Raw genomic sequence first — 25,147 nt, forward strand, 5'->3', positions numbered from 1 at the left:
TGGGGCCGTTCTGGCACTTTACAGCTGAGGCTTGAGCAAAACTAAAGCTCTGCAAAAAGTACAAATACTGTTAATGATGTTCATCTTAATTGTCAGTATTGAATACTTTCTCATGCTCCCATGATATTTTGAGGTATTAAGTTTCTGTAAAGCATTCTTGTATATGTCAGATGTTTTCTGTTAATACATAATATTAAAATCAGTTATGACAAACTTGCAGCAGTTTTTAGTGAATGAGAACTAGAAATTTCCCTCTTCAACTCATATTTGTACAATCAATAGTTTTTAGATCCAAGCAGAAATGCAAAAAATTGCAAAAAGAAGGAGTTGCACTAATTTAACTTCTGGGTGGATGAGTCCTGTAGAACTAATATAGGTCAAAGGCTGTCTAGCCAACAAATAAATAGTTCATTTAAATTGGTTGTTGTTAGAACAGGAAGCCTTCACTGAGGTGTTAAAAATATCAAGTATATTATTTTAATACTGTGCAACATAGATTTATGGCAAATTATGACACCTTAAGTTTCATATAAACAAACTAGGTTAGAAAACTGTCGCGACGGAAAGCCACGAACTCTCAATGTGAGAATCCAGGAACTTCGTTTATTGTAGATTGACAGCAGCTTAATATACACTCTATAATAGGTTCATCCATATTACAGGGATTAAGCTCATTATTGGTACTTGTCAAGTGGTGATATCATCTTAACTCCCTTGCTTTGTTTACACAGGTGGCTTATCAGTTGCCTTTGTTTTGGTAATGCCAACCTCCTGTTTATCACCCAGCTTTAGCACATCAAAGACACTGTTGCTTTCTTATGGCCTTGCCGTCTCAGAGGTTCACACGAGCTAAGGCAAGAGGTTCACACGAGCTAATTCCTTACATTTCCCCGTTTTTGTTTTTTGTTTTTTTTTTTTTTGTTTGTTTTGTTTTTATTTGGCACCACAAAAATCTTATTAGCAGAAACCATCGTAAACCTTTCTTAACAAGACTTAAAACCTGTTGTGACATTGAACCAAAAATAGACTGTAACCTGCTTTGTGTGATCTGGTCACCAAAAGGTGTTTGTGAATTTGTGTTCATATATATACACTTATTCATATTCACCCACACATGTATACACTTCCATTCACCCACATCCACATGGTGGCCACCAGCACTCAAACACATTTCATACAAGCATACTTCTGTGTTCCATGTCACTGCGTTCCACAAACCTAAGAAATTATATTAATTCTTTAGTACCTTATAATGCTAGAGTTTCTTAACTACACAGATAAAACTAATCAGATAGATAAGCTTTCTTTTACCAATGCTTAGTGAGTAATCTAAAGGTCACACAACACATTATACTTAATATTCTTACTCTCTATAATTATGTGCTTTAAAAATACTAAGAAATTGTGTTTAATAAACTGTGTTCTAATAATATTAAAACAACTGTTAGCTACAACAGCTTCTGGTGGTGTCACAGTCACTTGCAGGAATAACATCAACCTTGTTCCAAAGAACCAGCTTCTTTTCAAGGCTTCATCCATCATGCAGATAACTAGAAAACACCTGTGTGTAAAAACTTAGGGCTGGCAATGGCAGAGGAGTTGCAGAGAGCCCCGTCACTTTAACTTCGAGTTTGCCACAGATGTCCGCAAAAGTTTTCTGGCAGCTGTACTTGATTTTTTAAGTCTCTCTGTCTGCTCTCGTAGTTCGATGTCGGACTCGGTGACGCGGGGAGCAGGCAGCGGCAGCAGCGTGATGGTGCGGGCCCGCTCGCGGCTTTTTTCCCCTCCTCCCGTTCCTACCGAAATTGTCTTGCTGGGCTTGGTGGAGACGGGGTCGCGGCAGCGGGAATTGCTTTCGCGAACGGGCAGGCGGCGGGGGGCACGGCCCGGCAGGCAAGGCAAGGCACGGCGGCGCCGGCAGCGCACAGAGGTAGCGCACGGTGGCGGGGGGGCTGTGGCAGCGGCAGGCGGAAGCGGCGCGGCTCCTGGCCGAGGCAGCTCAGGGCGACTCCCGGCTCGGCAGCGCTGGCACAGGAGAGGTGGGAGGACCGGCTCCATGCGGCAGTACATCGGAGCCGGGTTCGGCTCCAGGCAGCAACAGGGCAGCAGCTTTAGAAGCAGCGACGGGAAAAAACGGCAGCGGGGGCGGCGGAGAGCTCGCCGCGGGGGGAGGCAGAGCTGGCAGTGGCCTCTCTGGCGTCCTGCATAGAGCTAAAACTGTTTAGGGCTAAAGACAAACTGCTACTGGGGCCGCCGGCTGACGATCGGGCAGAAACCTGCACCTTGAAATTTGTCGGTAGCACGATTATTGAGATAATGAATAAAAGTTGAAAAACTGACTCGCTTTCTTTGCTTTCAGTTTCGCTGCTCGCTAATGCAGCACTTTGATCTCTTCCCCTAACTGGTCCCTTATAGCATCCCGTATGGACACCTCAAAGGCAGCTTGAACAGTGGGGATTAATAACCCTTTGAGGGCTTTTTCGTCATAATTAGAATCTCTCTCAGAGAGAATTAAACAGAGGAGCGTTCGCACGCCTCATCTTCTTATGAAAGAGCGGACCCCATGCCCCCCTTCAGCCGCTCACCTGACCAGGGTGACATGCCGCTTGTATTGCGGTTCTGCACGCAGCTTTAAATTCTTGACGCCGGGGGCAATGTCTCGTCTATCGTCTGTTTTCCTCGGCTCTTTCTGTTCGCCCTACGTCCCTCAGAACGGCGAAATCGGAGTCTCTGTTTGTCCAGGCACCTGCTAGTTCCTTTTTAGAGTCTATACCCTAAACTCCTCGCTTTTCTGAAAAGCATTGGAGCACTGATAGTGCCGCCTGTCTCTCTATTACCTAAAAAACATGTTACCACGCTTTGTGCAGCCCTTTCCACGAGACTTCTTGCAGCTTTGTCGGCGGGCCTCCTTCTTCAGGAGTAGTCCCGGGCGCTGAGTCCAACTATTTTGTTGCCGGAAGCGCGGAACTTAACTCTTTCGCCGTCCAAAATCCCCAAAAGAGAGGCGTTTGGCGGCGGCAGGTTTGAGCTCTTTTCACTACCTGGGACGTGGAGCGTAACTCTTTCGCCGTCCAAAATCCCCAACAAAGAGGCGTTCGGCGGCGGCAAGTTGAGCTCTTTCTCGTCCAACTCTTTCGCCTTCTTGTGCTGCACAGCAAGACCGACCGAAACTACTACATCCGACCGCGGCTGCAAGAACCCGACTTGGTTCTCGGGAGTCCGACTTGACTCCAGCCCAGAAATCTGACTTGATCTCTAGGGACCCCACTTGATCCCTGTACACGGGCGCCATATTTGTCGCGACGGAAAGCCACGAACTCTCAATGTGAGAATCCAGGAACTTTGTTTATTGTAGATTGACAGCAGCTTAATATACACTCTATAATAGGTTCATCCGTATTACAGGGATTAAGCTCATTATTGGTACTTGTCAAGTGGTGATATCATCTTAACTCCCTTGCTTTGTTTACACAGGTGGCTTATCAGTTGCCTTTGTTTTGGTAATGCCAACCTCCTGTTTATCACCCAGCTTTAGCACATCAAAGACACTGTTGCTTTCTTATGGCCTTGCCGTCTCAGAGGTTCACACGAGCTAAGGCAAGAGGTTCACACGAGCTAATTCCTTACAGAAACCACTGCAACTTGTCTTTAGAGGTGATTTTACAACTGATCAAACCCCACTAGATAATGAAGAAAGGTTACATGCTGCCTGCATTGTACCCATTCTTTAGCTGAAAGACACTTTCCAATGCTATCAGGTCCATGAAATCCATTTTGTTATCTAATATTTGAACTTTTTTAAATCATAGGTATCTACAAAGAACAGTAAAGCACCCTACCTTGTTGCAGGATCCAGATTTAAGGCTATTCTTGGAAAGTTCTGAGGTATTTAAAGTCTTTTAAGTTCCTTATTTGTTTCCAGATATGGTAAGTAATGCATTCTTTGTATTGAGACCTAATCTCCTAAATTCACATGAAATCAATTTGAATTGCACCCTTCATGGGACAGAGTGACAAAAGGATACTTAGGTAATTGTATACAAAGCCTACTGCCTCTACCTCTGATAAATCTGCTGTTCAATTACTTCTGCCAAGTGAGTTGGTCTTTCTGGTTCTGAGTGAAGCTCATCATACACAGAGTGAAAATCCATAATCAGTGCTACCGAGGGTTAATTAACATCATGAATTAAACTGGCTTGGAAGCAGTTCTTTCCTCTAGGGGTCAAGCCAGAGGTTTATTGGCATAATGTGAGCAGGCATGCAGTGCTGCTGGCCACGCTAGATGTTTTGTGGATAGAGGACCTCAGTCACCAGTGCTATCAATCTGGCACCTTTCATAAAATGAAATATATTGTGGAACAGATTATCTGTTATGTCTCCAAAAACATAAGTCTATAAATGTGCATAGTGGATTTGCTGTTATAGTGGATTGTCTTTCAGCCAATGTCAATATCTTAGCTATGCTAATAAGTCACAGAAGCCTTGATTGATAGATAACTTCAAGTGTCAATGCTGTTGACACAAAGTATCAGATATGAAGGGTAAGTGGACTGATAGACTAATGTTAACAAATAATAATATCAATTGCAAGTTTCTTAAATTATTCATGAGGATTTCTAAGTACCTCAAAAATGCACAGTTCTCTCAATACTCATGAGGTAGGTTTTGAAACTTAGCCTATATTTAAAAGCAAAAAGACATCAACTTTCTATGATCTGTACACAGTGTGAATCTTGCATTATAATGAAGTGTTTTACAGAATTTATGTATCTAATTATAAATCTAAGCTTTTCTGTTTCTGTAATGGCAGTTTATTCTTTGTAGTATATAGCTGACTAGTTAGGGCCTTTGGCTAGTTCATAACTTCTGGCAAATGGGGGTTTTGTTCCATTTAAATGTAAAGGTATAGAAGAAAAGTAAATTGTATTAAGTTTTCCTCTGAGAATGTAAAAATAGTAAAACCGAGGAATTGGATTCCACTATATTGTAACATACAGGAGTAAGGAAAATAGATTATCCTTTTCTCCCTCTTGTACCCAGTTAAACCTCTAGCCTTTTAACCAGTCTGCCCTTATTTGTCATTCATTTCCAGCTGCCTAGAGCTGTTAACACCCAGGCTCTGAGTGGAGCAGGAATATTGAGGATGGTAAACAAGGCTGCTGATGCTGTCAACAAAATGACAATTAAGATGAATGAATCAGATGCAGTAAGAGCTCATTTTTTTTACTTGAATAATGAATCAAATTAATAAAGCTCAACAATTGCACTTTAAAGCTATAGAAATAGAAAATAAGATAGTAATTTGCTTATTGGCTTTGATTCTTAGATGTATCATTTGACCATCCTAGCAATAAATGGATAATTTGCTTCTTTAAAACAAGGAATGCTGTTGGTAATCTAAATTATAATCCTAGACTCTTTCCTCTTTTGTCAGTGGTTTGAAGAAAAACAACAGCAATTTGAGAATTTGGATCAGCAACTTAGGAAACTTCATGTCAGTGTTGAAGCATTAGTCTGCCACAAAAAAGGTAACTACTTTTAGGTGAATGCATGAGCTTAAGTGCTTAGAGCTTTAGAAAATGTTAATGAAACAGGAACTTAGTATGTCAGAGCTCTTAACTAGCAAATAGTTTTGCAGTAAATTTTAATGCAAAAGTCTTCTAACTACCTTTTTGTTTAAACTGCTCTAGCATTTCTGGTATATCTGTTTTTAACCTTAATTTTATCCAAAATATATATCATACCTTCCATCGAACTTGAAAGTTAATGTATTGATTAGCATGGGGTTTTTTCTTGCAGAGATTTAATAGCATAACTAGCAAGTGATATGCTACAGTAGACATCAATAAATGTATCTAGATCTCATGGTGTCACCTAAACCCAAGGGACAGATAGGTTCTTTTAGGGATTATGACAGCACTAAGTCATAGTTACAATTAAAGATTTATTTTTCTTAACAGGATTTTATGATTAGCATAGCATATAATTTATAATCAGAATAGCACAAGATTTCTATAAGCAGAATCAGTGTAGTATAATTTTATAAGTAGCATAGTACAGAATTTTATAGCACCACTTAGCTTATGGTTTCTAATCACCTGGACCCTCTGCAGATAAGGTCAAATCTTAATACTTGGTTTGCTGTATCAATATAACAATCATAATCTAGATTCAAAAAACATATAAAAAGATACTTGTCACTCAATCCTCAGAGGAAGCAGGTGATGGTAGAGGCATCCCTGGCCACTGGGAGGTCACAGGTCTCACTGTCCAGCAGCAGTTCTAGTCCAAGTTCTCACTTAGGACTTGTAACTGCTTCATTACTGTTACAACACACCCCTGAAGGCAAGGGTAACCCAGGTTCTTATTAATAGATCCCTTGAAGCAGATTAGAATGAAATGACACTGAATGACCAGTGTTTATATATATATATATATATATATATATATATAGGGTTTATTTTAGAACAATTTGGTTGCAAAGGGAAACAGGTATGTAGCTTGGTTGTTGTAGTTTCGATGTTTGTTGGTCAAAGTGATGGTGATGGTCCTGTCGAAGTGATGGTCAAGGTTGGGGGTGGGGGAAAAAGCCTGTGAAACAGAGTCCATTGGGTTTATATTATGCTTAGGCTAGGCGGAAACGCCCTGGTACCTCCCCCGAGGCAGGGAGTTTTACACTTGATGATGTAATACTGGATCACAGGACATTTCAGGACTCTTTGATACCTTCTAAGATGTTACATCTGCCTATTACATCAGTGCAGTTGAGTCCATTATACCCCATTGTGGCCCATCAGCAGAGATGAATACCTTTAGGTTAGGTATGAATGTCCCCATGCTTCCCTGGAGGGGAGTTATCACAGCTGAGTCACTTGTGTAAGGACAAAGAAACACTACTCTGCCTCACAGGATTTGCCTCTTTCCTTATCTTGTTCAACACCCAGCACGCCCTCAGCACCTGGGATAATTGGACAGTGGTACCACCTTTATCTTATCTCAAGTTACAAATTCTCACAGTCCAAATTCCAGTTAGTAGGCATATTTGGGGAGGGGCAGGCTTTGGTGGTTGAAGATGAGCAGCTGCTTCTTTGCATAGTTTGCTACAGTGGACAAAAGTCCTCTGATGATCTTAACAATGTTTAAGCCATTAACCATTTCAGTCTCCCACAGTTATGCTTCCCTATTCTGTGACAGAGTCATCAACAACACCTGGTTATCTGGGTTGCCTGAGGCCTTCAAGGCTGGTAAGGAAGGGAGTAGTTAGCCTGGTACCCAGGAATCTTGAGGCTCATAGGGAGGGAAAGAAGAAATCTGTTTAATTCATCTACTTGGTTCACAGGACCTTCAGGGCCTCATAATGAGGGGAAAGGGAACGAATACATAACCAGCTCGGTAACAGAGAATGGTTGTTTGTCTTATAAAATGACATTAGTTATGCTAACCATATTACCAGGGGTCGTGAGCAGGGGGTACCTGTCACACCCCACCCCCTGACACCATCACAAACAGAGAAGGATGCCAGTGGTAGTGGTACCATCACCTCTTGCCCACGGCCTGCAACTTAGTAATAAGGTCATAAAGAGGATTCCACAGCAATAATGGGCTGCTTGTTGTCCCAAGGCTGTTCATACGAGGAGGAAGGAGAGTATAAAACATTGATTTTTAGTAACTGATATGCATAAAGATTTAAAGCAAGATATAATGCAAAATAACGTAATTGCAACAGACATAGTAAGAGCTAGTATTAACAGAACATGACAGACCCATGCTCTGAAGTCAGGTAACCAAGACCACAACCAAAACCAGGCAGTTGACAGACCTTCTGACAAGGGTTGCTCAAGTCATTTGGTGAAAGGTATGAACTTGTCTGTGAATTATGTTTATATGATATTTGATTTGTTTAGATTTGTTAGTATAAAAACAAGTGGTAGTTGACAGTACACATACACCTCCTTGTGATGTTAGAAGATAATCTATGGCCCAACAATTTTGAATAGCTAATTGTGATATAGGTCTAAATAAGTGTTTTTACCAGGGGATCAATCACAAAATGCTTATGGCATACAGGCTAATGGTTGCGTAAAAAGGGAGTAGTTAAATTTTTGGTTTGGAATGCACAGGGAGCAAGATGTGCTATGGTACAAGTACTTCTCACTGTTGTGGAAGACTTTTATGTGTTTGTGCTACAGAGTCAAAACTATCCGGATGCTAGAATGATAGGCCACCCATTTGATTTTATAAGAATATCTAGGGAAATATTCCTCACACCATTGATAAGTCTCCTTTTCACTGTCAGGATGATCAAATTTGAATAGGCAAGTGTGGCTTATTCAAATAGTGTGATCAGCAATTGGCATATATACAGCCGGTCATGTTATGCCACTTACCAGTGGTCCAACTGTTGTTAGTACTTAACCAACCTATATGGCCAGTCTTCGCGAACGAAGATTTGGGAAAGATCTTTACCCTTCGAGCCTGCGCAATGGATTTTTTAGGTGAGACACTGTGCGCTGAACTGAGCCCACCCTTTAATCCTAAGGTTCATCTGCCGGGGCCGAGCGAGCTTGGACAATGGCAGCGAGGACCTCAGGACGTAGGTTTGTTTAGAGTGACCTTCTCTTAGATGGATGGCCTTACAGGGCTGACGAGCTCTATCTGCCCAGGGGAATTCCCTGAGCAAGAATCGAACCCGGGCCACGGTGGTGAGAGCGCCACATCCTAACCACTAGACCACCGGGGGCCCCAACCAACCATTACTCTGTAGAATGTAAAATGTAGAATTAGGACCAGTGAAATTACAGAATCTTTGGCAAAATGTACCATAAATATTCCACTCAAGATTCCAGAGTTGTGAAATATTTAAAACAGCAGTGTTTTGTTTTTACAGATTGATGTGGTTTTTAAATTGGAGTAATTACAAACTCTGGTTCAATTACATCATATCAGTTGAAACTGGATTTGCATCCAGTTGTAGAGCAGAGTAGAGTCACAAAGGCTTGTTTCTCCCACACTGAATTTGTGTGTTCAAGCATTGTAATGAACCATGGGGTTTTATCATGCAAATGTGCTTTAAAAGGTTGGATTTGATAAGTTGGAGGGTTGGGAAGTATGCGAATTTAGATTGATACCAAGATGTTTCAGGAACAGATTCAGATAACTGTGCAAAATTAGTATCTGAAGATTGAGGATGGTGTAAACAATACCGTAGGGACACAAAAGTTAGATCCAGAAGATTTATTCAAGGAGGAAAAAGAGTTTTCGCTCAAGGAAGTTTTTGCTGCTAGGAGAACTAGGCCTGGAAAAGATCAGTGTGGGAAAATCCCATTTATTACACCTACTGATGTTTATTCTCTGCCTGTTTTGAGAAGTAGGATTTCTGTCTAGAGATAACACTTTCTCACAGACATGTGTCAAACCAATCCACAAAAAGGGCCGGAAGGAGGACCAGGGAAACTACAGGCCCATCGGCCTGACCTCAGTGCCTGGCAAGGTTATGGAGCAGATCGTCTTCGGTGCAATCACACAGCACCTATAGGATGGACAAGGGATCAGACCCAGCAGCACAGGTTTAGGAAGGTCAGGTCCTGTCTGACTAGCCTGTTCTCCTTTTATGATCAGGTGACCGCCTGATGGATGAGGGGAAGGCTGTGGATGTGGTTTACCTGGACTTCAGCAAAGTCTTTGACACCGTCTCCCATAGCATTCTCCTGAAAAAGCTAGCAGCCCACAGCTTGGACAGGGGCACTCTGTGCTGGGTTAAGAACTGGATGGAGGGCCAGGCCCAGAGAGTGGTGGTGAATGGTGCTGCATCCAGTTGGCGGCCGGTCACTAGTGGTGCCCCCCAGGGATCAGTGTTGGGCTCAGTTCTATTTAATATCTTTATTGATGATTTAGATGAGGGGATTGAGTCCACCATCAGCAAATTTGCAGATGACACTAAGTTGGGGGGGAGTGTTGATCAGCTGGAAGGCAGGAGGGCTCTGCAGAGGGACCCGGACAGGCTGGAGAGTTGGACTGATTCCAGCGGGATGAGGTTCAACAAGGCCAAGTGCTGGGTCCTCCACTTTGGCCACAAGAACCCCATGCAGTGCTACAGGCTGGGCACAGAGTGGCTGGAGAGCAGCCAGGCAGAAAGGGACCTGGGAGTTTGGATTGACAGGAAGCTGAACATGAGCCAGCAGTGTGCCCAGGTGGCCAAGAAGGCCAATGGCATCCTGGCCTGTATCAGGAACAGTGTGGCCAGCAGGACCAGGCAAGTGATTCTTCCCCTGTACTCAGTGCTGGTGAGGCCACACCTGGAGTACTGTGTCCAGTTCTGGGCCCCTCAGTTCAGGAAGGATATTGAGGTGCTGGAGCAGGTCCAGAGAAGAGCAACAAGGCTGGTGAAGGGACTCGAGCACAAGTCCTATGAGGAGAGGCTGAGGGAACTGGGGTTGTTTAGCCTGGAGAAGAGGAGGCTCAGGGGAGACCTCATCACTCTCTACAACTACCTGAAAGGAGCTTGTAGCCAGGTGGGGGTTGGTCTCTTCTCCCAGGCAACTATCAGCAACACAAAAGGGTATGGTCTTAAGCTGTGCCAGGGGAGGTTTAGGTTAGATATTAGGAAGAAATTCTTTACAGAGAGGGTAATCAGGCATTGGAATGGGCTGCCCAGGGAGGTGGTGGATTCTCCGGTTCTGGAGGTTTTTAAGATGAGACTGGATGTGGCACTTAGTGCCATGGTCTAGTAACCATGGTGGTAGTGGATCAAGGGTTGGAATTGATGATCTCGGAGGTCCCTTCCAACCCGGCTGATTCTATGATTCTATGTTGTGAGGCCCCTGCTGGGAGAGAGGGAGACCATAAAAGGACAGGAGAGAACACAGCCTTGAGGTGCTGTTCTAACAACACCAGAAATAGGCTTGCTGGGCACTTCTTTCATCTGCTGCATGATCATTCAGTAATACATTGCAGTGTATTCAGGGTTTCCAACTTCAGAATAAACTTTTCTTTAATACCTTAGCTGTGGTGTGGTCCTCTTGGTTACCTGCGCACATATCAATTCTCTACAAATACCAACAGTTTGATTAATTACCCATTTGAGAGATGATGTCCATGAACTGAATGACACGATTATTATTCCAGTCAAGAACAGCGTCACCCTGACAAAAGCCACAGGCTGACAGTGGAACTTTTAAAGGTTTTGTTGTTTGGAGAGCAGAAAAATGAGCTTATTCCATCAGGCATCTGGTGTGTGTCTGTTTCAAAAGCCTGTTTAGTTTTGCCCTGTATCCAGCTTTTGCCTCACAGAATATCCATACACAATATATTTAGGTTTCTTAGTAGCATTTAGTATTGGGGGGCAGGGACAATGATGGGGAGTGGAAAAGGGAAATTCCAATTTTACCCTAACAATTGAATAAGGAACCACTACTTCATTTATCCATTTACTCATATTTTCTGATGTTTCAGAGGGATGACTCCAGGACATGATTCTGCTTTAATCATGGATGATTGCACTCCAGTATCTATGAGAAAAAGAGTTTTTAATTTATCATTTACTATGGCTTCTTCCAGTTTGAATCCTTGGTCTAGTTTCCCCAACACTTCTTTCTGATAGGAGACAAATAGATATTTTTGTGGTTTGAAGGAGTTTCCCTGTATGGGAGGAGTACTAGGCAAAGGTGTAGATAACTTTTCCTCCTTTTCTCTTTCTTTCACTAGAAATTTTAGTTTTTGAGAGAAGAAATATCCATAAGCTTAATATTTTAATCATCTATGTAGCAGTTTTGTAAATACTGTTTTCCATTGATGCCAGCAGCTGATGCTAAAGAAAAAATCTCAGGAGCAGTTAATTGAGGGTGAGATAAGGAAAGGGTTTAATTTATGCCAAGGCATAGATGTTACAGGACGCGCGCCGGCTGTGCCTGTTACATTTTATAATACTATCTGTCCAATCCCAAGTGTTTCCACCCCGTACCCTTTGCTCTGGTCTGCCCCGGGCCCACCCCCTGGGAATTGGGTCTGGGGACTTTTTGGGACCACTTCTTCCTCACCATCACCATCTTCAGAGCACAAAGGGTACACGGTCACCCAGTTCTTGACTGTGTTCTGTTGTTCAGGCCAAGATATGAGTGTTCTCTAAACAGCATAGGCCTTGCCTTGACAAAAGACTAAACATTTCTACTGAATTCAGGGGTAGGATTGATATGGGGAGCATGGAATGGGGTAAGAGGGTTGAGGAATGTGTAAACTATTATGCTACATGGTGAGGGATAAGGGCTGTTGCTTCTAAAATCTACTTCTACTACTTAACTACCTATAAAACTTGTAAAGCTTACAAAATTAGAAAATTAAGAAACTAAAAGGGTCTTAAGGCATCACCATCAGATGATTTTTTTAGTATAAATTAAATAAATCAAAGTTTGATTTGTAGTACATAAAAGACCATAAATGTACCTTCTGACACAGATGCGTTATGTTTATGTGGTCACCTTTCAACTCTGCCCTTTTAAAAGTACATGAAAATGTGTGGCCATGTCGGCGAAGACTCCAAGGCAATCTGCATGGACAGATGTGCTCTGGAGCCGAGGATCGTGCTGAGGAAACAAGGCAAGCTTTCCTACCTGGCAAGACCTTGAAACTAGAGTATAGAGAGGTGCCCCAGAGCAGGAAGCAGTGGAGCTCTGACTCAGAGGCAGCTCTGACTCAGCATGGGCAGCGTTAGCAGGGACAGTGTCCAAGCCCACCCATAGAAAAGCCAGCCTCAGGGAGCAAGAGTAACCAGGAGTGCAGCATGTCAGCTGGGAGCAGCAGTTCATGCAGGCAGGGAGAGCAGGAAGGGCACTGAGGCACTGCCAGCTCAGTTAGCTCAGTTGGTGGTCATCACCCTCATCAAGAGAGCTCAGGTATGGTGTCCACTTGGACAAAAGTTGCTTCCTCTGCGCATACCAGAAAGGATATGGCGACCCAGACAGAGTGCCCATGAAAGCATGCAGTGGTCTAGGTCTCAGGCTGTAGGGAGTGCCAGAGCCTGGCAGTGCTCTCAGAGGGTAGCAGAGAGAACAGCTGTGTGAGGTACAATCAGGTGGATGATCTGCTCAGCCCAGTGGCAGAGCTGAGAGACAAAGTAGAAAGGATAAGTAGTATTAGGGACTCTGAGGAAGAGATTGACTGGTGGAGCTGCTCTCTACCATGCCTTAGACAAATGCACCAACCATCTACTTCATAGGAAGCAGAGGATCCCCTACCCTACCCTCTCACCACCAGGAAGAAGGAAGGGACCTTAAAGACGGAGGGGAGTGAAAACAGGTTTCTGCTTGGGATGGCAGGCAAATCCCCTCCTGACCTACCTCACTTTCCCAGGTGCCCTTACACAATAGGTATGAGGCCCTGGAATCAGAGGACCAGGAAAATGAAAATGTGGATGAACCCTACCCTCTGCATTATGACCTCCACAATTAAGAAAAAAAGAAGGGTAGTAGTCACTTATGACTCCTTTTTGAGAGGAATGGAGGGCCTGATATGCCGACTGGACCCAACCCATAGGGAGATGTGTTGCCTCCCTGGGACCCGGGTAAGAGACATCACCAAGAAACTTGCCAGCCTGGTACAGCCCACTGACTATTACCCACTACTGGTTTTCCAGGTGAGTACTGACCAAGTCCCAACAAGAAGGCTGTGGACAATCAAGAGGGACCTCAGGGCCTTGGGACAATTAGTCCAGGGATCTGGAGCACAAGTTGTGTTCTCTTCTGTCCTGCCAGTTGCAGGGAATCACAGAATATACTGAGTTGGAAGGGAACCACAAGGATCTTCAAGTCCAACTCTTAGCCCTGCACAGGACCATCCCCAAGAGTATTGTCCAAATGCTTCTTCAACTCTGGCAGGCTTGGTGCTGTGACCACTTCTCTGGGAAGCCTGTTCCAGCACCCAACCACCCTCTGGGTCAAGAACCTCTTTGTAATATCTAACCTAAACCTCCCCTGACACAACTTCAGGCCATTCCCTCGGGTTCTGTCACTAGTCACCACAGAGAAGAGATCAGTGTCTGCCCTGCTTCTTCCCCTCACGAGGAAGTTGTAGACTGCGATGAGGTCTCCCCTCAGTCTCCTCCAGGCTGAACAGACCAAGTGACCTCAGCTGCTCCTCATATGACTTCCCCTAAGGCCCATCACCATCTTCGTTGTCCTCCTTTGGACACTCTCTTATATTGCGGTGACCAAAACTGCACACAATATTCAAGGTGAGGCCACATCAGTGCCTTAGTGGGACAATCACTTCCCTCGACCAGCTGGCAATGCTTTGCCTGATGCACCCCAAGACACAGTTGGCCCTTCTGGCTGCCAAGTACACTGCTGACTCATATTCAACTTGCTGTCGACCAGGACCCCCAGGTCCCTTTCCACAGCACTGCTTTCCAGCATCTCGTTCCCCAGTCTGTCTGTACATCCAGGGTTGCCCCATCCCAGGTGCAGAATTCGGCACTTTGCCTTGTTGAACTTCATAGGGTTGGTGATTGCCCAGTCTTCTCATTTGTCGATGTCTCTCTGCAGAACCTCCCTGCCTTCAAGGGAGTCAACAGCTCCTCTGAGTTTTATGTCATCTGCAAACTTACTTAGTATCCCTTCAAGTCCTGCTGTTTATCCAGCTGTGTGCTGGACAGTTTGTCCAGAAGGATCCAGTGAGACAGTATCAAAAGCTTTACTGAAATCCAAAAAGATTACATCAACTGGCTTCCCTTGATCAACTAGGTGGGTTAACTTGTCATAAAAGGAAACCAGGTCTGATAAGCAGGACTTTCCTCTCATGAAGCCGTGCTGGCTGTGACTAATGACTGCATTGTCTTTCAGATGTTTTTCAATATCTCCCAGATTAATCTTCTCCATAACTTTATCAGGCACTGAAGTGAGACTGACAGGACTGTATTTCCCGTGGTCCTCCTTCTTGCCCTTCTTGAAAATCGGGACAATGTTTGACAGCTTCAAGTCAGCTGGGACCTCACTGGATTCCCAAGATCGCTCAAAAATCGTGAAGAGAGGTTTTGAGATTACATGATGGGGCAAGAAACAGGAAAATCATTCAGATGAACATCTGGCTTTGAGACTGGTATTACCAGCAGAATTTGGGGGGTTTTGATCATGGTTCAGTCTATACAACACCGAGCCTGCTGGCAACAAAGGGGTCCATCTGTCTCAAAGGGGTAAAAGGATCCTAGCTCAGGAGTTAGCAGGCATTGTTGAGAGAGCTTTAAACTAGATTTGAAGGGGGATGGGGACATAGCCAGGATCAACAGAGATAAGGTGTGGGAGGAGGAGAACCTTAGTGCACACCCTAGTAGCAAAAGGAGGCTTAAGAGGGGATACCCTCAGCAAGCGCATGCAGCCAAAGATGTAACCACAAGACAGGACTATGGGGCACCGCTTGCATCCCTACTGGGATATTGACGCAATCATATACTTCTATAAAATGCCTGTACACCAACACATGCAATATGGGGAAAAAATAGGAGGAACTAGAGATCTATGTGCAGTCACAGGGCTTTGATCTCATTACAATTACGGAGACGTGGTGGGATGGTTCACATGACTAGAATGTTGTCATGAAGGGCTACACGCTGTTTAGGAGAGACAGACCAGGAAGGCACGGTGGTGGAGTTGCCCTCTATGTGAGGCAACACTTGGAATGTATCGAGCTCTGTCTTGGTGAGGATGATGAGCGAGTCCAGAGCTTATGGGCTAGGATAAAAGGGCAAACTAGTAAGGGTGATGTTGTGGGTGTTTGCTACAGGCCACCTGATCAGGAGGAGGAAGTGGATGAGGCCTTCTACAGGCATCTAGAAGCAGCTTCAAAGTCACAGGCACTGGTTCTTGTGGGGAATTTTAACTACCCAGACATCTGCTGGAGAAGCAACACAGCAAAGCACAAACAGTCCAGGAGGTTCCTGGAAAGCATTGATGACAACTTCCTGTCACAGGTAGTGGAGGATCCCACAAGGAATGGTGTGCTGCTTGACCGCATACTAACAACTGTTACAACGTGGTTTAGAAGCTCCACGCTTTACAGGGTATTACACTTTTATTTCAGGCTTCAAGAGATTTTGCCCACGCAAACTCTTGCAAAGCCTTTTGATTCTTTGGTACCTTGAGTTCACGTCCGGAGAAAAACTACACATTTTTCTCCAAGAGATTTCTTTTGATTTGGTGAGAAAGAGGGGTTTTGGCAAAAAGGGTTTAACAGAAATAACATGCAACTTCACAAAAGCATTACTACAGGTTACTGAAACTAGCAAGCATTGCTGTAGTAAGGGAACCTTTGTTACACCCAGCAAACACAAACTTAAGTGAAATATCCATAACTTAAATGAAATACCGACAAGTTGCCCACAGGAGTAAAGGAAGAGAGATTAAGAGAAGAAAGAATAAAGAGAGAAAGAGAGGAGAGAGACATATTTACCACTCTGGAGGTCACATGTTGACAGGTCAGGAGGGCAGAGGCCAAAGGGGGGATAGAGACCTCTGTGCATTGTCTATTTATAGACTCTGGCTATTGTGGCCACTCCCCCTAGGCAGGACCTTTGTCTCACTGCCACTCACTGTCCCCTTAGCCAAAGTGAGGGATGCCATAGCCAATTAGAGGCTCCAGGGAGCGCGGTGTGGGCGGGCCACCAGGCAGACCTTATTGACAGCTCAGCCACATGGCTTTCTCTGCCATGTGCTCTGCATGGGCGCAGCCATGTTGGCTAGAGGCCTAAGCCTAGCCCTTCCTCCCCCCCCCCAAACAGGCAACATGGTTTATTCAACCCATCAATCAAACAATCTGGTAAGATATGAATCCAGTCTCTGACAAAGGCCTTGTTGGAGATGTGAAGGTTGGGGGCAGCCTTGGCTGCAGTGACCATGAGATTGTGGAGTTCAGTATTGGGTGAGGACGAAGCAGGGCAGTAAGTAAGATTACAACTATGGACTTCAGGAGAACTAACTTTAGCCTCTTCAGGGATTTTCTTGGAATAATCCCATGGGAATGGACCCTGCAGGAAAGATAGAGATGGTTCAAGCACCATTTCTTACAGGCTCAAGAATGGTGCATCCTGATGAGCAAGAAATCAGGCAAAGGGGGCAAGAGACCTGCGTGGATGAACAAGGAACTCCTGTTATTACTCAAGCAGAAGCAGGAAATACAGAGGAGGTGAAAGACACGTGAGAGACAGGCCACTTGTAATGAATATAGAGAGGTTGTCAAAGTATGTAGAAATTAGGCAAGGAAGGCCAAGGCCCATCTGCAATTAAATCTGGCCAACGATGTCAAGGATAGCAAGGGTTTCTTCAAATACATCAGTAAGAAAAGGAAAACAAAGGATAATGTGCGCCCATTACTAAATAGAGGGGGTACCCTGGTAACAGAGGATGCACAGAAGGCAGAGTTACTGAACACCTTCTTTACATTGGTCTTCAGGGACAAGACCAGCCCTGAGGAATCTCTGACACAGGAGACCAGGGTAAAGGAGTGTTGGAAGGAAGACTTTACCTTAGTCGAGGAGGATTGGGTTAGAGAACACCTAGGCAAGCTTGAAATCCACAAGTCCTGAGTGCTGAGGGAGCTGGTAAACACCTTAGCAAGGCTGCTCATGATCGTCTTTGGAAGGTCATGGTGATCAGGAGAGGTGCCTGAGGACTGGAAGAAAGAAAATGTCACCCCAGTCTTCAAAAGGCCAAGAAGGAGGACCCAGGGAACTCCCGGCCAGTCAGCCTTACCTCAATCCCTGGAAAGGTGATGGAGCACCTCATTCTGGAGGCAATCTCTCTCCACATGGATGACAAAAAGGTGATCAGGAGTAGTCAGCATGGATTCACCAAAGGTAAATAATGCTTGACCAGCCTGATTGCCTTCTACAATGAAATTACTGCCTGGATGGATGAGGGGAGAGAAGTGGATATTGTCTGCCTTGACTTTAGCAAGGCTTTTGACATTGTCTCTCATGACATCTTCATAGGCAAACTCAGGAAGTGTAGACTGCTTTGAGAATGGCCTGAACGACAGATTTCAGAGGGTCCTAAGCAGCGGCACAGGGTCTAGTTGGAGGCCTGTCACTAGTGGTGTCCTCCAAGGTTCAATACCAGGCCCAGTATTGTTTAACTTATGCATCAATGACTTGGATGAAGGGGTAGATGCCTCCTCAGCAGGTTTGCTGATGACACAAAGCTGGGAGGAGTGGCCAATAATCCAGAGGGCTGTGCAGCCCTTCAGAAGGACCTCAACAGGTTGGAGAGATGGGCAGAGAAGAATTGTCTGAAATTCCAAGGCAAGTGCAGAGTCCTGCACCTGGGGAAGAACAACCCCATGCGCCAGTACAGGCTGGGGGCCAACCTGCTGTAAAGTAGCTCTGAGGAGAAGGACCTGGGGGTCCTGGTGGACAGTAAGGTGTCCATGAAACAGCAGTATGGACTTGTGGCCAAGAAGGCAAATGGTATCCAGGGGTGCATTAGGAAGAGCATGGCCCTGGTGAGGCCACAGCTGGAGTACTGTATCCAGTTCTGGGCTCCTCAGCACAAAAGAGACATGGAGCTCCTGGACTGGGTCCAGCAGAGGGCGACAAAGTAAAGGGACTGGAGCATCTCTCTTTGTGTTGAAGAAATGACTGGATGTGGCACTTGGTGCTATGGTCTAGTTGACAAGGTGGCAATCAGTCAAAGGTTGGACTCACAGAATCACAGAATCAATTAGGTTGGAAAAGACCTCTGAGATCATCAAGTCAAAGCTTTGACCGAACAACACCATGTCAGCTAGACCATTGCAGTAAGTGCACTAGTCATTTCTTGAACACCTCCAGGAATGGTGACTCCACCACCTCCCTGGGCAGTCCATTCCAATCCTTGACAACGCTTTCTGTGAAGAAATTCCTCCTCATGTCCAGCCTGAACCTCCCTAGGCACAGCTCGAGGCTTTTTCCTCTCATCTTTCTCTAGTTAAGCTCACCTCATCTTCCAATGCAGACATTTGTTGAGATCCCCCTGTGTATGGCGTGGGAAGACTTTGCTATGGTAACATACTGCCTTAAGTGCATCAGCCTTCTGTTTACCTCACACTGTAGCTGCGAGGGATCTGATGGAAATGTTTTTTAGGAATCAGTACACCACAGAATTATACTCTATTGGAAAGTTTCCAAATATGCATGACTTTTGCTAACCTATATGATATGGGTACCATCATTTTCCAGTTAGATTATCACACCTATGCTTTTCACGTTGATAATGTTTCCCCCCAGAAGCTTGTGCAATCTTTGTTAATGCCACCAATTTCAAACAATGCTGCCACAAAGGTGTTCTCCAAAACCGCATGGCTTTGTATTACTTAGACATGGCCACTGCTGTAGTGAGCTTGATGGTATGTGCTGTTTCATCATTAGCCATGGAAGTGAAAAAGTTCTTTCTCTTCAAAAAGAACTTAAACAATTGAAGCAGCTGGCTCAGGGTATTCATCAAATGCAGGGAGATCAGTGGTTGTGGTCATGGCTGAGATCCCTCTGAGGTCAGGCTGCACATTTAGTGCAGGATTGTTTGCTTTAATTCTGGGATGTGTTGCACTGTACTTTGGTATTACCTGTGTGTGGTAGTTTGAGCCACATTAGAAATCCAAAATCCAATTTCCAGGCTTCCCCCACCCCCTCCTACAATTTATCTCAACACCGAAGAGAAAACTTTCAGGCAAGAGGCTTCTATAGGGGAAAGGGGAAGTATATTTACATTTATTCTACACAATAAATACACAATAAATACTGTACAAGCTAAAAGTAACTGTATATATAATATTATACATTTCTATCAGTCCCTTTAAGCTTTCTCCCTCAATTCAGTCCAGGAAAAAACTCTTTAGGCTGATAGGTAATGCAGTCTCTCTCTCGTGGGAGTATTCGGGGAACCTGAACACTCCCCCCCACCAACCTCCAGCTGTTTGCCGAAGTCCTTTCTTCACGAAGTCTAAGAAGATAGCTTTGAGTCCTTTCTCCTTGGTTCTGTGCCATCTCTGTTGTGTGGTTCTCTCTCTCATACCTCATACCTCGGTTCGCTGCTGCTGTAGTGTAGCTTATCACAGTACGCGTTTGGAATCTTCATTCCTCCTCTGTGTTTTTGGATGCCCCTGGTCAAACCTCGGCAGGGCACCCCCCGAGCCTCTCTCTGGCCCGTCTCCAATTTCACCTGGGTTTTTCTCCCTGGCACCGAGCTGCTGTCGTTATCAGCCCGTCTCTTGGCTCAGCTTCAATACTAAGCCTTGTATCCGCTCTCACTTAACAGTGAGAGGGAAAAAGCCCCCTAGCCTTGGCCACAGGCAGCTCGGTCCAGTTATACACTGTCCCAAGTGCCCCGCAGCCCAGCTGCAGGGGGGGGAAGAGGGCCTACCCTCCTTGCAAGGGGCTTGCCTCTCCCTCTTACCTCAGGTGTTGCGAATCCCTTCCTTCACAACACACACTTACTCCAATGCTGCCTCCAACTCTGGCCTAGGCAGAGTTGTGGGCTGCAGGGCCTCCCCTCCCCCCGGAGGGGGAAAAAGGAGGCCCTGCCACCCCTTCGGCCTTTCTCACACCCACACACAGTAGCAGACACAGACAGAATTGCCAACAACTTCCGGTGGTTGTGTATATATGATTTTTCAGCAGGAGCGAACAAGACGAACGGTGATTGGCCCTCCAGGGAACACTGCCCTGGCACCCAATCACCTCTGAGCCCCCCAGTTCCCGGGGGGGCAATCTCAACCCATGACACTGTGGAATTGTGTTTTTTAGGACTCCATCAAACTCAGCAAGAGCTACACTCTGCAGACTCAGACAATACCTTGTAACTCTTCATGGAGGAGGTGAGGGGAGGAGTATAGGGCATGAGAAGACTTGGTTATGGTAACCCAGGATAGTCAGCCTCCTCATCTGAGTATGTAGAGACCCAAGCACATCTTATCTCACTGTTATGGTAACCTGGGGTAGTTCACTTTCCTTTCATCTGCACATACCCTTGCACAGCCCACACGTGAAGGCCAGCTGCAGGAATTTGGACAACAGCATCTGCATTACATCAGCGAGTTCGCTAATGAGCAAAACAGGACATTGCATATGTATGATATGTTAATCCGTGCAAGTTTTATTATCCACCCCTGCGGTGCTTTCCCGTGAGCTTCACTCCTGAGCAGAGTTCCACGGTATCAGGTCCCCATTTGATTATCATCGATGTCCTGGGGCTCCCACTATGGTAACACTGCACTTTCATTAAAATCAAAGCTCTCAGCTGCTGAGTGTGTGCCTTGTCCATGAGGGATCCACACCTGTTTTTTGCTCATAACACCCTGTCACTCCAAAGATCCAGGTGGGTTCTTTGCCCCTACACCCTGATTGTTCCAGGGTACACTGTACACTGATGTTCTCCAAAGTCCACTGAGTCCATGAAGTTACTCCATTGTAGAAGGCCACTAGATTAGTTAGGCATGATTTGTTCTTGGTGAAACCTTCTTGGCTGTCTCTAACTTCTTCCTTGTCTTTCATACATTTTGACATGTCTTCCAGGAGGATCTACTCCATGATCTTACCAGGAACAGAGGTGAGGCTGACTGGTCAATAGTTCCCAGGGTCCTCCTTATTACCCTTTTCAAAAGTGGGTGCAATGTTTCCCTTTTTCCATTCACTGGGGACTTTGCCTGACTGCCATGACTTTTGAAATATGATGGAGAGTGACTTGGCAGCTACATCGGGCGATTCCCTCAGGACCTTGGGATGCACCTCATCAGGTCCCATAGACTTATGTACATTCAGGTTCCTCAGGTGGTCTCAAACCTGATCTTTTCCTATGATGGAAGGGACTTCACTCCCCCAGTCCCTGCCTTGAGATTCAGTCTCGAGACATGTGGGAAGAGAGATTACCATTGAAAACTGAGGCAAAAAAATTGTTGAGTACCTCAACCTTCTCCATGATGGTTGTCACCAGTTCTTCTGTGTCTTTTATTGGGGAGGGGGTACACTTTCTTTAACCTTTCATCCCTGGCCAGTATATCTGTAGAAGCCATTCTTATTATCTATTGCCAAATTCAGCTCCAGCTGTGCCTTAGCTTTCCTGATCCCCTCCTACACATCCTCTATATTCTTCCCAGGATACGTGTCCATGGTTCCACTGCCTGTGCATTTGTCTTACACTTTAATTTGCCCAAGAAGTCCTACTCAGCCATGCCAGTATCCTGCCTTCCTTGCCTGATTTCTTACATGCGGGAAGTAAGAGCTCTTGTGCTCTGAGGAAAATGTCTTTAAATAACTGCCATCTCTTTTCTGTTCCTTTATCCCTGAGGGCAGTTTCCCAGGATGTCACATCCACTAATTCCTTTAACAACAGAAAGTTCACTTTCCTAAGGTTTAGAGTCTTGAGTATACTTTTCACCTGGTCCATATCCCTCAAGATCATGAATCTTGGGAAGATTGTCCACCAGGACATGGTCACTGCAGCCCATGCTGCCACCAATTTTGACATCTTTAATTAGTTCCTCTGTGTTGGTGTCTTGGCTTAGAAATGCTATTCCCCAAGTTAGTGTTCCCACAGAAACACTCCAAACCACCTGCTGCTCAATCACTCCTCACTCCCTGTCCCCCTCCCTCTGCGGTGAGCTGGAGAGGAGAACTGGAGGCACAAAAGGTAAAGATCACACATTGAGATAAGAACAATTTACTGGAAACAGCAATGAAATAATGTAGCAGGGCTCTTTATCCTGGAATGTGGTCAAGCAACTCCGCCCTATGTGCAAATCTATCAGTGGTGGGTTGAGATGGGCTGCCAGGTGCTGCTTTTGATATTGAATTTTGCTAAAACCAGTCTGGCTCATCAACCCCAAATCAACATCCTGGTAGTGAGGCAAAGATTTGTCAGATAAGCTGCTAAGCTGACCTGGAGACATGTGACAGCCAGGACACACTGCTGACTCATATTCAACTTGCCATCAACCAGTACCCCTAGGTCCCTTTCTGCAGTTCTGCTCTCCAGCATCTCGTTCCCCAGTCTGTACGTACATCCGGGGTTGCCCCATCCCAGGTGCAGAATCTGGCACTTGCTCTTGTTAAACTTCAGCTTTGGTCAGTGGTGGGTCCATCTTGTAGCTGGCTGACACTGGCTCTGTTGGACATGGAAATAGCTTCTTGCATCTTCCCACAGAAGCCACTCCTGTAGCTCCCATGCTACCAAAACCTTGCCACGCAAACCCAATATACCTTAGCACACCTTAATGCCTTTGAGGTAATTCACAGATGTTTCCCTGTTTGTTCCTACTACATCAGCAGCCTTTGGGTCTTCTCTGTTGGTCAAAACTCCATCCCCTTCCACCACTAAATCTAGTTCAAATCTCTTCTTATAAGCATGGCCAGGTTATTGGTGAAGACCCTCTTGCCCCACCTGGTCAAGTGAATCCCATCAGTTCCCAACAGATTTGCCTTCTCAAAGGTAGATCCATGGTCATGGAAGCCAAAACCATGTTCATTTCAGGTCCTCCTTCCTGAACCCCTATTTTTGACCTGTGCTCTTGATCATTTAGTCTTGAGGGACATATAGTCTCTTTTGATGGTTCTAATTTGCCTCATCGCAGTAACATCGGAACCTACGTGGAATAATAGGAGCAAATCATAATCTGTAGGGTCCACCAGACTTGGCAACCTCTCAGTGACATGAATACAAGCTCCTGGTAGGCAGAAAACCTGTCTAGAGAAACTGTCTGGATGACAAATGGGTGTTTTGGTGCCTCTCAGTGAGGAATTACTAATTTCCAATTACTAATACTTTACATACTTTTTTGGTGGTGCTGGTTCTCATGAGGGTGGGCGATTGGATCAACTTTGCATGGTTGACTTCTCCTGGATCTTGTCCATTACACATGTGTGTTATCATTCTCCAACACCCAGAGAATCATATCTGCTATGTAGGGGCACTTAAGGGAAAGGGGAAAGTTCTTCCTTCTGCCAATGAGAGATAAAGGGTCCTGTTTCCTTCATGTCTTGAGTTATTTTGTTGGTCAGCTGAATCTGACTGTCTCTCAACTGTGACAGCATTCAATATCACATATCGATCTCCTGCTTACATATTTTTAGTTCTTGCAAACCTCACACTGTTGGCCTCAGCCCATTGATCCAGCCTGTCCAGATCCCTCTCCAGAGGCTTCCTACCCTCCAGCAGACCAACGCTCCTACCCAACTTGGTGTCATCTGTGAATTTACTGAGGGTGCACTCGATCCCCTCATCCAGATCATCAATAAAGATATTGAACAGGACTGGGTCCAATATTGAGCCCTTGAGGACACCACTAGTGACTGGATGCCAACTGGATGCAGCACCATTCACCACCACTCTCTGGGCCCAGCCATCCAACCAGTTCTCAAGCCAGCGAAGAGTGCACCTGTTCAAGCTGTGGGCTGCCAGCTTTTCCACAAATATGCTGTGGGATATGGTGTCAAAGGCTTTGTTGAAGTCCAGGTAGACAACATCCACAGCCTTTCCCTCATCCACTAGGCAAGTCACCTGGTCATAAAAGGAGATCAGGTTGGTCAGGCAGGACCCGCCTTTCCTAAACCCATACTGGCTGGGTCTGATCCTTTGGTTGTCCTGAATGTGCCGTGTGACCACACTCAATATGTTCCATAACCTTGCCAGGCACTGAGGTCAGGCTGACAGGCCTGTAGTTCCCTGGATCCTCCTCCCAGCTCTACTTGTGGATGGTCATGACATTAGTAAACCTTCAGTCATCTGGGACCTCCCTGGTTAGCCAGGACTGATGATAAATGAGGGAGAGTGGCTTGGCGAGCTCTTCCGCCAGCTCCCTCAGTACCCTTGGGTGAATCCCATCTGGCCCCATAGACTTGTGAGTGTCTAAGTGGCACAGCAGGTCACTAACTACTTCCTCATGGATTTCAGGGGGTCTATTCTGCTCCTTGTCCCTGTCTACCAGCTCAGGGGGCCGGTTGCCCTGAGGATAACTGGTCTTATTGTTGAAGACTGAGGCAAAGAAGGCATTAAGTACCTCAGCCTTGTATGGACAGCAGGAGTTCCGGAACACACGCAGATGATCAATATGATCAACAATGTTCAATTTATTATTTAAATGAGTTAAATTTTATACAGTTTAGTTTGTTCCAGGTACATGCTTACAACAAGGTGATTGG

At 45.3% G+C, this 25,147-nt stretch overlaps 1 protein-coding gene and 1 long non-coding RNA gene across 2 annotated transcripts in view; one reads left to right on the plus strand and one right to left on the minus strand.

Annotated features, from left to right (window-relative positions):
- The first annotated feature begins 2,056 nt into the window (after positions 1-2,056).
- Positions 2,057-25,147, plus strand: part of LOC113960807 (sorting nexin-2-like) — a 36,504-nt gene continuing 13,413 nt past the window's right edge. Inside the window, exons 1-4 of the mRNA XM_027670560.1 lie at positions 2,057-2,079; positions 3,810-3,885; positions 5,093-5,206; positions 5,435-5,528. Coding sequence (XP_027526361.1) covers positions 2,057-2,079; positions 3,810-3,885; positions 5,093-5,206; positions 5,435-5,528 — 307 coding nt within the window. The remainder of the gene's footprint in view (positions 2,080-3,809; positions 3,886-5,092; positions 5,207-5,434; positions 5,529-25,147) is intronic.
- On the minus strand, positions 11,808-22,937 carry LOC113960812. Its single transcript, XR_003532107.1, has 3 exons — positions 22,925-22,937; positions 21,221-21,226; positions 11,808-12,026 (listed from the first exon to the last, which is right to left on the minus strand). It is a non-coding gene; the product is annotated as an uncharacterized LOC113960812 (long non-coding RNA).

This window comes from Neopelma chrysocephalum, unplaced genomic scaffold (assembly GCF_003984885.1).
Source record: "Neopelma chrysocephalum unplaced genomic scaffold, ASM398488v2 Primary Assembly neopelma1_96914, whole genome shotgun sequence".
In the NCBI taxonomy this organism is placed as follows: Eukaryota; Metazoa; Chordata; class Aves; order Passeriformes; family Pipridae; genus Neopelma; species Neopelma chrysocephalum.